The 14,781-nt window shown below is 38.3% G+C and overlaps 2 protein-coding genes across 7 annotated transcripts in view; one reads left to right on the forward strand and one right to left on the reverse strand.

Annotated features, from left to right (window-relative positions):
* Positions 1 to 14,781, forward strand: part of Bclaf3 (BCLAF1 and THRAP3 family member 3) — a 64,096-nt gene that overhangs the window by 7,135 nt on the left and 42,180 nt on the right. For all 6 annotated transcript variants that reach the window (XR_004118587.1, XM_031370167.1, XM_031370163.1 and 3 more), the window contains exons 2-4: positions 8,965 to 9,047; positions 12,818 to 13,387; positions 13,864 to 14,514. Coding sequence is in view for 5 of the 6 variants with exons in the window: in XM_031370167.1 (XP_031226027.1) it covers positions 9,001 to 9,047; positions 12,818 to 13,387; positions 13,864 to 14,514 (1,268 nt within the window). In the remaining variant the exon portion in view is untranslated. The remainder of the gene's footprint in view (positions 1 to 8,964; positions 9,048 to 12,817; positions 13,388 to 13,863; positions 14,515 to 14,781) is intronic.
* Positions 1,181 to 1,721, reverse strand: LOC116090160 (c-Myc-binding protein-like). The gene has a single exon (XM_031370207.1). The coding sequence runs from the start codon at positions 1,661 to 1,663 to the stop codon at positions 1,379 to 1,381; it is 285 nt and encodes a 94-aa protein (XP_031226067.1). The 5' UTR covers positions 1,664 to 1,721; the 3' UTR covers positions 1,181 to 1,378.

The raw sequence follows: 14,781 nt of genomic DNA on the forward strand, positions 1-14,781 counted from the left end.
TAGGTTTATTGTGGGAAGGGAGAGGAGCAAGGACCTGGAAAAGGAGTAGAGGCAGAGAAAGAGGGAAAGGGAACAGAGAAGGACAGAAGAGGAGAAAAAGAGAGAGGCCAGCTGGGAACATGTGGGAAGAGAGACAAGGAGGAGGAGGAAGGGGGGGCATATTTTTTCTTTCATCTTAATGTACATTTGAGTTGTTTCTACCTTTTGGCTGTTATAAATACTCCTGTGAATATTGTTGTAAAAAGATTTATATGGACATATGTTTTCAATTATTGTGATTGGATATACCTGGAATGGAATAATAGTTGTGCCACATGGTAACAACATGCTTGACTTTATTGAAGAACTGCCAGACTTTGCTAAAGTGGCTGACTGTACCATCTACATTTCCACCATCAGCATGTAAGGATTGTAACAATACCGCATCCTTAAAACACATGCTATCATGTAATGCTGTAATTATAGCTATCTATTGACCTGGAGTGGTATTTATTATAGTTTTGATTTACATTCCACAGTGACTAGTGGTTTTTTGTGCTTTTTTAGTTAGTTTTATACTTTGGAGAAATGTCTATTTATCCTCTTTATCCATTTAAGAAGTTTTGATTGTCACTGAGTTGTATTTTTATATTGTGGATGAAATTAAGTACATTCAGGATGGTATAGACACTCTTAAGTATTCATGAATTTCCTTATAAGATAAATGATTTGTAAAGAAAAATGATTCATTCATTGGGTTATCTAGCCTTTTTTCCTCTTTGTTTTACATTTTATAGTTTTATTTTCTTAGTGGTAGTTGTTTCATATATAAATCTTGACATGGTAACATATTTTTTAAAAACAAAACAAACATAAAAATAACAGCTCTAAACTGGGCAATGAGGTACATGCTTTTAATTCCAGCATTTGGGAGACAGAGCCAGGTGGATTTCTGTGAATTTTCAGCCAGCCTGGTCTACAGAGTGAGTTCTAGGACTACTCAGAGAAACCTCTGAAAAAAAAACCCAAAACAAAACAAACAAAAAGCCAGCTCTACATATTACACAGATCAGTTAATTCGTTTGTCATTTTCTGCTATCCACCATACAGCTTTTAGATTAGAATTGGTATTTTGTAATATCATGCTCTAATATCATATAAGCCTATTAATAAGATCTTTCTTTTTTTGAAAGTTATATTGAGTTTTTATTGGTGATTCTATGTATATGTATTTATAACATTAAAGTGTGATGAGTGAATTTAACATATTAAAAGTTTATAGCATCTTTTCAGGAAAGATCATATACTATACAAGCTATTCAAGTGATACAAAACCAGTTTTCAGTGTCTTTTCAACTGAGAAGAATCCTATTCAGCACGCTTCTCCTCCTGAGGTGGTTCATACTGAACAAGCTTTGCTTTCTTTCAGTTTTTTATTTTCTTCTACAGTAGCTTCATTTTTCTCTTTCATTTCTGCCAATTCTAGGCGAAGCAGCTCTATTTCTGGGTTTTCCGGGGTAGCAGCTCCTAAGTGATGCTTTAAAAAATCCAGAGCACTGGTGGGCTTCTCTGGTTCTTCATATAAGGCTACCAACACTTTCGTCAGCGTGTCCAGCACCCCTGACTTCTCTAAGTACCTCCGGAACTGCTCGTGCTTCGAGTTGGCGGCTTTGTAATGGGCCATAGTGACAGCCACAGCAGCGTAGCTGGCGCTGGAGACACGGGCTGGCGGGCTCCAAGCCTCACTCAAGATCTTTCTTTAACTTAATACTCAGGAAAAAAGTCTGGCTTGGAGGCCTCTTTTATTTAGTAGGGAAGTGGGCTCAGAGATGAGGCTGCTTACTGCTGCCCAAAGTGGTCTGTACTGTTTCAGGCTGCCTGCTTAAGGGTAAGCTCCTGGTAGGTACACACAGTTGGGGATAAACCCTTGATGCTGTACAGGAACCTTCTGAATGCCCAGAGGAAGGTCCTCCCAGCTCAGCCTAGACTCTGATGGCTTGCTCCTCTGTCCTGGCCATGCTGTTGTCAGAGTTATCCTCTTGAAGGCCTCACGCTGTGAATCTTGCTGTGGACATATTTCATCTCAGCAATTTCAAGTGAATATACTGTACATCCTTATTGGCCACATGGGATAAGTCTCCATTAATTGTGTCCAGGGCCTCAGTCTGGCAGGCAAGCAGGCCCATGCTATTGCAGCACCAGCATGTTGCAGCCCCATGTGTCCTTTGGTCCTCAGGGGGTCTCCCATATTCCAGTGTACATGATTGATGCTGTTGCTCTGTGATAGATGACCATATTCCCAACTCCAGATTGGTATCCAGCAGCCTGGCCACTAGAATGGTAGTGAGCCTCCCGCCCTCTGGCTGATCAGCAGCTTAGCTTCCCTTGTTAGAATTCTTCACAGCATAACATTTCAAGTTTGATGAATCCTAATTAAGTTTTTTGTTGTTGTTTGTATTTTTAGTGCCATATCTTAGAACTATTGACCTATTCAAGGTCATAATGATTATATGTGTTTTAAATTTTGTATATTTAGTTCTTTAATCCATTTTGTTTGTGTGTAGATGTGTCCATGTGCGTGACATTTGGGTTGTAATTGTATATTGGCTGATATAAATTACTCAGTTCACATTTTCTTCTTTTATTGAGGCTTTTACAATACTACCTTTATTTTTCTTGTTATTGTGTGTGTGTGTATTTTGAAACTATAATTCCATCATTTCCCCCTTCCCTTTCCTCCCCCAACTCCTCCCATGTACCCCTCTTGCTCTCAAATTCATGGCCTCTTTTTCTTTAATTGCGGGTACATATATACATATATATTCCTAAATAGATAAATATAATTTGCCTGGCCTTTTGAAGAATTTAGTTGTCATGGAGAGCTAGGATAGCCTCAGGGCCATATGGTTCCAGAGAGATGGGGAAATTATGCAGGGTTATGGGAAGGATCTGATGAAAAGGGAGAGGGATTTTATAAGAGAAAGGGAGTTGCTACAGTCTGGTCTGTCAGCTGAATAAGGGCGTGTTCTGCTAAGGCTGTCTTCTTTTAGCATCAGTGTTCTTTTCGGCATCCTCCTGGGAGTAAATGACCCTGCTATCTGGGTGTTTGTGTTCAGAGGTAGACAGATGATTCACTGCTTCTGGACTTTTATGTTTTACTCTGAAGCAGTAATATAATTGGATTTATCATCTGTTTCTGACATCTCAGTCAATACCATATTGGTTTTAGTCTGTCATTTTATTTCTTTTTTTTTTAATGATTTTGTAGTTATTTTTTTTTAAAGATTTATTTATTATTATAAGTAAGTACACTGTAGCTGTCTTCACACACACCAGAAGAGGGCGTCAGATCTCATTAAGGATGGTTGTGAGCCACCATGTGGTTGCTGGGATTTGAACTCAGGACCTTCAGAAGAGCAGTCAGTGGTCTTACCCGCTGAACCATCTCACCAGCCCCATTTTATTTTTTTTTAAAGCTTTTTTGTCCCTTTTAATCAGCATTGCTGGTAAAAGAAATGACATTTAAATAGGATAAAGTTTTCCTGCAAAGGCCAGATGGTAAATATTTTATACTTCATATGCTACATATGCATCTCTATTGCTGCCACTTCTTTTAACACTAACAATTATTCCTTTTTGTGGTACTTTTAATACCAGGGTTAGGATCTAGCGATCCCTATTAACCAACCTTCCAGGTAATTTCAGTGTACACCAAGATTTGAGAGTCTCCACTCCAAGGTGTGTGTGTTTGTGTAGAATTGGTGAACTTTTGGATATGGGCATTTTCAATATTTTGGAGTATTTTACCATACTGATTCCAAGCTACTTATATTTTGGAGTATTCTAGCAGTGTATTCGGTAGGGTTCCTTTTGTGCCATACATTTGCCTACTCACTAAAATAATAACCACAGTTTAAAAAAGTTAAATAGGTATGAAATGGTTGGGTTTTTATTTGCATTTCCCAATTACTACTTGATCATATTCATAGGTTATTTGAATTTTGGTTTTGGGATATACTACTTAGAAGTTTTGCCTATTTAATACTACCGTGTAAATAAATAAAATATAATGAAATAATTACTGAACAAACCCAGAATCTCCAAGAAGAAAGAAATTCAGAATTTTTAAAAAGAGGAAATTCAAGGAAGAGCACTGAAAATGGTCAAACAACTCAGGAAAGCTCAGGCAAAACTGAAAGAAGGACATTGAAATAGGAGGACCAGGATGACTAGATCAGGGAAAGCAAGGAGTTTGATATGGGCTATTAGGGTAAGTAGAGGGAGGGGCTAGAAAAATTTAAAAAAATAAGGATTGTGTGTGTCATCTATTTAATTTGTTAATTTATTCACTGTCTTTTGAGATAGGTTTTCTCTTACTATCCTGGAACTCATTTGACCATGTTGGTCTTTAACTCACAGAGATCCTCCTATCTCTTCCTCCTGAGTGCTGGGATGGATTAAAGGATGGATATGCCACTACACCTGAATTTAATATTTCACTAATAGTGAAGTGTTTGGATTAATTTGGCTCTGGTTTTGCTTTGCTTGTTATGAATATACATTCTCAGTTTTCCCCTTTTAAATTATTTAAGACTTATCTTATGTGTATGCATGGATGGTTATGCGCCACATGCATGACTGAGTGCCAGAAGAGGGCGTTTGTTATCCAGGAACTGGAGGTACAGCTAGGAATCAAAGGAGGGTCTTTTGCAAGAGCAGCCAGAGATTTTTACTGGTAAATCATCCTGCTGCTGTTGTGGGTCCTGTCCTCATTGCTGCTGCCAGAGCCCACACCACCTCCACTGCTGCTGCCACTGCCTCTGCCACCCCTGCCACCTCTGCAGGGTTGGGGGAAGCGAGGGTTGCTTAAATTATTTTTTTGCTGGGCTAAGGCAGACTGACAGGTGGATTCTGGGGCCCACGAGCTAGCTCGTGCAATCCTCAGGTCCCAAAAAGAAACAAGGTAGCAAAAGAAGCGGGGAAAGCGTACAAACAACTGAAGGTTGGAGGAGACTGAACTCAGAAACAACTGAAGGTTGGAGGAGACTGAACTCAGAAACAACTGAAGGTTAGAGAAAACTGGGCTCTGACTGAGCAGGAGACACTAACTGCGGTAATTTCTGCTGTTCAGGAGCTCCTTATTTGTACTCTTTCTCCCCCATTCTTACGTTTGTTTTTTCCGTTGTTGTGCATGATGGTTAGGGGCTGAAACTCACATGTCCAGAAAGAAGGGTAAGACTTGATTTTGATTTCTTTTCACTTGCTTTCTCCCCTCTTTCACATTTCCTTTCTGTCATTTTTCCCCTCCCAGTTGAGGGTGTACCCCATTCCCCTTGGTGGCCACTGGTTCATGGTCTTAGCACCTGGGTAGTGGTGGAGTAAAGGCGGCAGCGGATATTTTGTCGATAATGTTTGTGCCTGTACAGTGCTCTACATGGCATTTATAATCCAAATGAGTACATAACGGAAGCTGCACAGCCTGGTGTGCCCCTTCTTCCCCTCTCCTGTGCCTATGGTGGTTTGGGAGATTTAAGGTTTCTCACTGCAGAACAGTCACATATCTCCCACACTGCTAACTCCAGTTGCAGGGTTTCCAGAATTAAATTTTGCTTGTATTTAAGCTAGTTTAATATTATGTCCAAGAAAAATGCTTGGTTGCACATAGGGAAGAATAACCAGTTCTAATTTAATTTTGATTATTTTGTGACAGGGTTTCACTTTGTAGCTTTTGGCTAGCCCTAAATGCACTATTTAGGATAGGCTGGCCAGGGCAGTGGTGGCACAAGTCTTTAATCCCAGCACTTGGGAGGCAGAGGCAGGAGGATTTCTGAGTTATAGACCAGCCTGGTCTACAGAGTGAGTTCCAGGACAGCCAGGGCTACACAGAGAAACCCTGTCTGGAAAAACAAAACAAAACAAAAAAAGGACAGGCTGGCCTGGAAGCTAGGATTAAAGGTATGTGGTACCATTTTATTTTTATTTTAATTTTTCTTTTTTCATTTAGTTTTGTCACCAGCTAGTCCTGACTGGCCTGGAACTCCTTTGTAAATCAATTTGCCCTCAAACTCATAGAGAAATGCCTGCCCTAGCCTCCTAAGTGCTTTGGTTAAAGGCCTGTGGTATGACCACAATTCCACATTAGAATTGCTGTTCCACAAGCTCAGGTGAATCTAAGGGGCAGATGCATTCTTTGAAAAGTCAGATTCAAAGCCAACCTTAAAAGTTTTTGCCTTCCCACAGGGGTTGCATATATCAACTAACCTGAAGATAAGATATTTAGATTATGACTCATAACTAGCAAAATTAGTTATAACTTAGCAATGGAATAATTTTATGGTTGGGGGTCATCACATCATGAGGAAATGTATTAAAGGATCATATGTACACTTAGAAGGTTGAGAACCACTGTTCTATCATAAATCAGAGAAAACAAAGTGTCAGAAAATAATTCACTTAATGAGATCACTAAAATGAAGAGGTAATAAAGGGGGCAGGCACATCCTGTAAAATGATGCCTCAGGTTGACCTCTGGTCTTTACATATGTACACATATATATAACTCTTTAGGCCAGATCTAAAAACTATTAAGACCATATTAATATATTTTTATACCTTTTGCTTTTTTGTATTTTAAAGGTTTATTTATTATGTACACAGCCTTCTGCCTGCACGTATGCCTTCAGAAGAGGCCACCAGATCTCATCATAGATAGTTATGTGCCACCATATGGTTGGATGCTAGGAATTGAACTCAGGACCTCTGGAAGAATAGCCAGTACTCTTAATCTCTGAGCCATCACTCCAGCCCCAATATCTTAAAACATTATGGTTTTCATACCTGGGTTCTTTTTTTGTACTGCTGCAGTAAATTTTAACCTTAAGAATTTAAACTTTTAGAAATGTTTATTTTTTTATGTTTATGCATTTTTTGCCTATGTATATGTCTGTGCACCACTTGTGCAGTGCTGGATGAAGCCAAAAGAGGGTGTCTGATCTCCTAGAACTAGAGGTAAAGAGGATTGTAAGCATTTATGTGGGTGTTGGTAATTGAATCCAGCTCTGCGGAAAGAACAGGCAGTGTTCTTTATCACTGAACTATATCTAGCCCCTGAACTTGAAAACTTTAACAACCTTGAATTATACACATATTATATTTAAGTTTATCCTTAAGAAAACTTTTTTCCTTTTTCTCAGTTCTGTTTATTTAATTGGATAGTAAATTAATCATGTCAGAAATCTTTGACAGCTGTTACATCCCTTTGTAAAACCCAGTCTCTGAACTTAAACGTAATTATTTCATCAATTAGGGTTTTCCTTGCAGTACACTTTGAAGTTCTTGGGAAGAAAATTTAACCCAACCCATATTTCTGTCCATTTCTGTCAAATGTATACTGTACTTTACTGCATGGCCAAACTGAACAAAGTAATTGAGCAGCTCACTTGATGCCATGGTTCAAGGACTTTTTCTCATAAAAGCAAGAAGCCAACCAAGTCTTCTTACTACCAAGTCAGCAGTGCAGACTGAACTATTCCGAAGTAGAGTTACCTTCCTAGAAAGCTTTTTCTAACCTAACTTGGACCCTTTGTGACATTCTAAAGCTTTTTTTGGTTTTGTCTTTTACTTTTACTTTTCTTTGTTACTGTTTTTTTAAGCTAGAACAAAATCATGTTTACTGTATAAAATCTTCTTTTTTGATACTGGTTTTCAAGAAAGGGTTTTTCTGAGTAGGGCTGTTCTGGGACTCACTCTGTAGACCAGGCTAGCCTTGAACTCTGTCTCTGCCCTCCTCTCCAAGAGCTGAGATTAAAGTTGTACACAACTATGCCTGCTATAAAATCTTACCCTAAAACATTCTTAATTTGGGTTTGCATATGTTTATACATAGGTTACATGTGCACACATGCACGAATGGAAGCCAGAGGATGACTTACTTTACCTTATTTTTTTGTGACATGATTTTTTACTCAACTTGGAGATTGTCATTTTAGCTAGACTAGTCAGCAAGCCCCTAACTTTTTCTCTCTCTTGTCCCCAGTGCTGAGATTACAGACTTGCACATCTGTACCTGGCTTTTACACAGTCTTCCTGGCTGATGAGCTTGTATTTTAGCTATTCCTCCTCAGTCTCATTTGGTTTTGAGTTGGTTTCTCAAGGGCCTGGACTATGCTAAGTAGGCTAGTAGCCTGCCTATTTCTATTTCCTTAGCACTGGGATTACAAATGTACACCATGGAGCTATTTTTGCAACCCCTTTCTGTGTTTTTGTTTTCCTTGGCAAAAATACATGGTCATAACTTTCAGATGTGTTTCTTTCACTTACCCGTTCCCTTCTATGTTGTTTTCTTTCAAAATTTAACAAAACACTCAGTAATTAAGATCTAGTCATGAGACAGAGCAACACAATACGTTTGCCAGATTACTAAAAAGGAGTTGAGTACAAATTATATTTATGATACAATGGAGCAAACTAAGATTACTTGTCCAGTTTTTGCAGCTGCAGAGATGTTGTCAGCCTGAAGTAGTTTTTTCCTGTTTTTTGTTTGTTTGTTTATATATACTGTTTTATTTTTTAGTATTGGTGTGATAGCAAAACTAGAAGTATGTATCTCAGAAGTAGCCTAAGGTTATAAACAAAAACAAATCCAAAAATGACAAATATACTGGGTGTGTTTAATCCTAGCACTTAGTGGTGCAAAGGCAAGTTGAATTTACAGAAGAATTAAGCAGCTTTCTCTTGGCAATCACCAGGTTAGAGCATACTAGAGGCTTTAAAAAAACTTGCTAGCCAGGCAGCAGTGGTACACGCCTTTAATCCCAGCACTTGGGAGGCAGAGGCAGGTGGATTTCTGAGTTTGAGACCAGCCTGGTCTACAGAGTGAATTCCAGGACAGCCAGGTCTATACAAAGAAACCCTGTGTAGAGAAAACCAAAACCAAACCAAACCAAACCAACAAATAAAACTTGCTAATGCTGTATTTCTTTGCAGTGTAAAAAGTGGATCAGGTGACTCATATGCTAAAGGATGGCACGATCTCGGTCAAGATCCAGATCCCCCAGGTGGAAAGAAAGGTGAGGAGTTCCATACCTTTACATAGTTAACTTGGATTTAGAAATTACTGTTACTGCCCAAGCCTCCATTTTAACAAGCTTACTGGACCTGACTGTTCATAGTAGGCGATTAATCTTGGTAATGGTAGTATCTGTAAATTTGGGGAGCTGATAAATTTGTTTAATTGGGGCTAGAATTACTTTATAATAAAAAGGAATGCAGTGACCACATCCAGAATGAGAAATGTCTTTGAGAAGGTTACTTTTTTAAGCTATTAAGAGGTTTGCAACTTTTAGTGTATGTTTTGTTTAATTTTTGTATTTTTTTGTTTGTTTGTTTTGGTTTGGTTTTTGTTTTTTTGAGACAGGGTTTCTCTATATAGCTCTGGCTGTCCTGGAACTCACTCTGTAGACAAGGCTGGCCTCAAACTCAGAGATATCCGACTGCCTCTGCCTCCCAAGTGCTGGGATTAAAAGCGTGCGCCACCACTGCCCAGCATTTTGCTTAATTTTTTTTTCAAGATATTTAATCAGAAAATAAAGTGTTTCCTATCATCATGGCAAAATAGTGGTTTTGAATAGCTCAGTTGTAGTTCAACTCATTTATTTTCTCAGGTAGGTGGTATCATACTTTATAAAATTAGAATATAGTTTATAGCCGGGCAGTGGTGGCGCACGCCTTTAATCCCAGCACGTGGGAGGCAGAGGCAGGTGGATTTCTGAGTTCGAGGCCAGCCTGGTCTACAGAGTGAGTTCCAGGACAGCCAGGGCTATACAGAGAGACCCTGTCTCGAAAAACCAAAAAAAAAAAAAAAGAATATAGTTTATATGATTAGAATAGTTCAGCCAGTTTATTATACATTAGATACAGCCCAGTTCTGGGACTACAAGGGTGAGTATGCCAGCTTCCATGGCCTCAGCAAGCACACAGATTGGCTGGGGAGAGTAGGCAACTCTGATACAGTGGGGAAAGTGCTGTGCTTCTGACAGGGGCAAAACACTTGGCATCTCTAAGGAGAGAATTCTGCTTTGCAACCAGTAAGGTTCAGACTGACATAAAGGACCATTATTATATACAGGAAATATAAACCATGATTTTTATGTTAATATAGCTTGTTCCAATAATAGAGTGAATCATCAGTCAGTAATTTAGTTTTCGTTTTATAAATGTCACAAAATCATGTTGAATTTGGGAGAAGTTTCAAAAAGAAAAGAGAATGTTTAAGACAGAAAGACTATATAGCAAGGAAGGTAACACAGAGTGTGCTTTATTTTCTTCTTTTAGTATGACCATTAGAGTAATGGCCACAGGAACACTGCCAATGCTTAGTGCCTAGTTTTCTAATTTTTTGTTGTTGTTGTTGTTGTTTGTTTTTTCGAGACAGGGTTTCTCTGTGTAGACCAGGCTGGCCTCGAACTCAGAAATCCGCCTGCCTCTGCCTCCGAAGTGCTGGGATTAAAGGTGTGTGCCACCACTGCCCGGCAGTTTTCTAATTATTTATTCAGAGTTTTTTGTTAAGAACTACAAAGAGTTTGGTACTTTGTAGTTTTGGTACTTACTTAGAAGTCAATATACTAGTTTGCTATATGACACTACCATGTCAGGGAAATTTTCTCTACCTTCTAAGAACTCCTGAGGGCCAGTGCTCTAGAGTGACTATCTGGGTGGATGATACAAATTTGTCATAGGTTCTGGGTTTTGACACAGCTGAGGAACTTGAGTTACTTGAAGTAAGCATTATCTTATTATCATGGGCAGCAAACAAATAAGCCCTCTATCCATGAGGGAGACCTGATCTCTGTTTCCAAGGCTGTTTCCTGGGGAACCAAAGTTGCCAGTGCCTCCACTCATAAGGCATGCAAAACTCTAGAGAATTGTCCCCTAACCTTTAGGAGAACTGGAAATGTTAATAACCATTATAACTACTTTTTCTGGAAGTGAGTACTACATAATAAGACATAAAACAGCATCAGCAATTTTAAATGTGAATTAAGGGCTAAAGTTAAATCTTGAATATTTCATCTTGTCTGGAAAATTTCTGCCTTTGACTCCCAGGTTCTCTGCTTAGCAGGGAAAAAGAGATGAAATCTTCAAGAATTACTCAGAGACTCTAGTTGTTTCCACTCCTATGATGAGGTCTAGTCATCTCAATAGCAGAGTTTTGCTTCTAATAAGTAATATTTACCAGTATGTCTAGCTTGGTGACTCTGGATGACAATATTGCCAAGTCCAATGTAAATGTCCTAATGGGTACTGGAGAAGATAGATGTGTTTCCTTTCTTGTGTAGAAGACACAGATTTGTCATTAGAAAAAAAGAAAGAGATTCATTCATGATTGCCCCAATTCTTTTGAAGCTTCTTAGAGCAGGTAAATTTTAAAATGGCCAGGGTATTCTTTTCTTACTGATTTAGAGACATTAAGCCCTAATGGAGGTGATGAAAAATTGGACAGGTCACATGGGGGTTCTCACTCAGATGCAAAATTGAGCTTCTTTCCTTTTTTTTTTTTCCTTTGAGGCAGGGACCTAGTACTTAGTATATAGACTAGGCTAGATTCAAACTAAGAGATCTGCCTGCCTGTGCCTTACAAGTATCAGTAATAAAGGTGTGAGACACCATACTCAGCCCCTTCCTTATTTTTAAGGCTAAGTAACTTATAGAGTCTCCCGTGAATATGGGAGTCTTCTCAGTAGGAATACAAGTCGACATGCTGGCAATATCAAGGTAACAGAAAAGATAGATACAGAAGAGCTATAATACTGTCCCCTAGAGAGCATTATAATTATATTAAAACATACTTTGACCAGAGTTCTAAGTTATTTCAACAACACATATTTCAGTTAATATGTAAGGGAAGAGAATTTCGAAAGAACAGCAGTTTATATTAGAAGTATTTATAGAGGGATAGGCATAGTATTGCATACTTGTATTCCCAGCATTTTGTAGGTAGAGACAAAAAGATTGTGTTAAGTATAAGGTCAGACTTGTTAACAGAGATAGTACCAGTCAGGCCAGCTTGGGTTGTAAAGTGGGGCTCTCATTTTTCTTACAAAAACCCCTGATGTATGGAGGGAAAGTATAGAGATTGATATCCTATGTCTCTTATTTATTTCTTCCCTGCCCATGGTACCTGATAAGTGCCTTTTTGAGTAAAGCCTTGAGGGAGAGAACAGTCAGTTGGAAACACTATAGAAACATTTTTGGAGTTTGGATTGTAGCATCATTGTCTTATAATGTAATTTCAGAGGTCAACTTTAGTTTTCTTCACACTTTCTACATATTTTTAAAATTTATTTATTTACATTAGATGCTGCTCCCTCAAAGAGACCATCCCCTCATCCCCTTCCCCTTCTGCATATTTTTTCTTACTTTACTTGTGATTGTTTCTCAGTTAGCTGTTGAATCTGAGGTAAGCTTTTCTTGATGTAGCCCTTTGAAGGTATTACATCTACCTTTGCTAGAACTTGATATCAGTAGTCTTTCAAAAAAAAAAAAGATTCTGCTTTCTACCTGATCCTCCTCTAATATCACATGTATATTTAACCCACTTTGATGTGTTCATAAAATACATCAGTAAGGATGACAAGAGTATGGTTGTCAGGTAGGACAAAAGAATCATTAACCCGTCTCCCTCACACCAATTTACAATTCTAAGTACATATAAAACAAATTCCTAGATTTACTTTGAGTGGGATAGTAGTAGAATTCTAGAAAAGTATTTTAGGTAGGTCACACTAAAACACTTAATTGTCTCAACATGAACTAAACTTCTCTATGCTTGTTTACATAGGTCATTATCACCACAATCTAGAAATTTTGAATACCATGATGAAAGACATTTCCATGGGCACTATGACCCTGAATATAGGAATGATCCACAAAGATCCTTTACTTGGAGAATGGATGATGAAAAACATGGACAAAATAAACCAAGGATTTCCTCTCGTGTGAATTCGTATTATCGGCCTTATGAAAATCGATCACCTTCCCCAAATGTAAAACCTGTTGAAAAATTCGATCCATATAAGCTTCATCAAGAATATTTTCCTGGAAGAGGAGATGATGAGAGAAGATCTCAGTATATGCCCACATACACAGAAAGTGCAGCAACCTACATGGAGCATGAAAGGGAATGTTATATCCCTACAGTGCAAGGAAGGTATACTCCTGATGAGCACAGAGGTAGAGGAAGTGGGAGAGGAGAGAAGCCACCTCAGCTGTCACTGGCAGATTCCTTGAGATTTAAAGAGAAATGGCATGAAGATGAATTGAGACACCAAAGGGTACAAGAAGAAAGCTACCCTCAGTCACCCAGAAGAGGCTCAGAAGACTTTGATGCAAGGAACCCTTTTCAGAAGAGGTACAGGAAATCATTAAACCTGGGGAATTTGGCATAAAGCCTCCAGTAAAAGAAAGTCTGTTACATTGATGTTGAATATCATAATTTTTTTATCTCAAAAGATAAAGTAATTTATTTTTTGAGTAATTCATGTGGATAGCTAGAATGTGTGTTTGGTTGGTTGGTTGGTTGTTGTTTTTCGAGAGAGGGTTTTTCCTGTGTAGCCCTGGCTGTCCTGGAACTCACTCTGTAGAACAGGCTAGCCTTGAACTCAGAGATATATGTTTGCCTCTATCTCCAGAGTGCTAGGATTAAAGATATGCTGGAAAACATCTTTAAAAGATGTTGCTTTTAAACTTTCATGCCCCTCTTATGAGTTCACATGAGGTTGTCTTGCCATTGCATGCTATACTTTAGGGCCAGTCTGCTTAATATTCTAGACATGAAAAGTTTTACTTCTGTATATTGCAAATGTAAACTTCTTTATGTCAATACAGGTATCCTGAGGATCATGATTTCAGAAAGTATGGCTACACATCAAAAAGACCTACAGATTCAGCAAGGTATGAAAATAGAGAATCAGCCAGAATTCCAAAGTGGAAGCCTGAGCATTCTTTTCTACCTTTCCAAGAGAAGGAAGAAGAGTGGAGCTTTGGAGCCCAAAGTCACAGATATGCTGAGAGAGAATACCCAGAGAGAAGTTCAACAACCAAAGTATCCTTTGACTACCGTCACAAACATCATAAGCTCTCAGATAGTGAGCAGGACTTTCCTGATGGGAGATTTCAGAAGTACTTGAAGGAAGAAGACAGAAAATACAGTTCTGTAAAAGTTCCTGGAAATAGAGAGTCAGATTGTTTCAGTACTACAAGAGGAAGAGAAATTGAGAATGAGCAAATCAGTGAACCTTTTCATTTCTACAAGAAAGACTGTGTTTCCTATACGCATACAAATATAAACGAGGATGATTTGGGGCCTGCCAGTGACAAATGGAAGAAAAAAATTAATAAAGAAGATTGCAGAAAAGAGAATGCATCTTCTAGTAAACAACTTGATACAAGCCCAAAACCTGAAGAGAAATGCTATTCACTTTTCAAGAAGACATCATTTACTATCAATGTAGACAGGAACAAGATGGACACATTTAGGTATTAGCTTTTTAAAGAAATGTTAATTAATAGATTTTTACACCTTAATTTGCAGTTTCCAAGATGAAGTTTATATTGTTGGCTATAGTATATTACATGGTCAAAAGGTTACCAATCATTTCCTACAAAGTCCAGGAATGAAGATAAATTATGAATTTAGTAATAGGTGGTGATCTTGTGTTTTCTGGTTCCCATATCTTATCTCCAATAATTCTTGAGTATGGGCATTTCAAGGAATTGCTAATCTTTAAGAAGTTATGTGTTTTA

This window comes from Mastomys coucha, chromosome X, assembly GCF_008632895.1.
Source record: "Mastomys coucha isolate ucsf_1 chromosome X, UCSF_Mcou_1, whole genome shotgun sequence".
Lineage (NCBI taxonomy): Eukaryota > Metazoa > Chordata > Mammalia > Rodentia > Muridae > Mastomys > Mastomys coucha.

Excerpts from the sequence above, each read along its gene's own strand:
- LOC116090160 (XM_031370207.1), bottom strand. The coding sequence starts at position 1,663 with ATGGCCCATTACAAAGCCGCCAACTCGAAGCACGAGCAGTTCCGGAGG.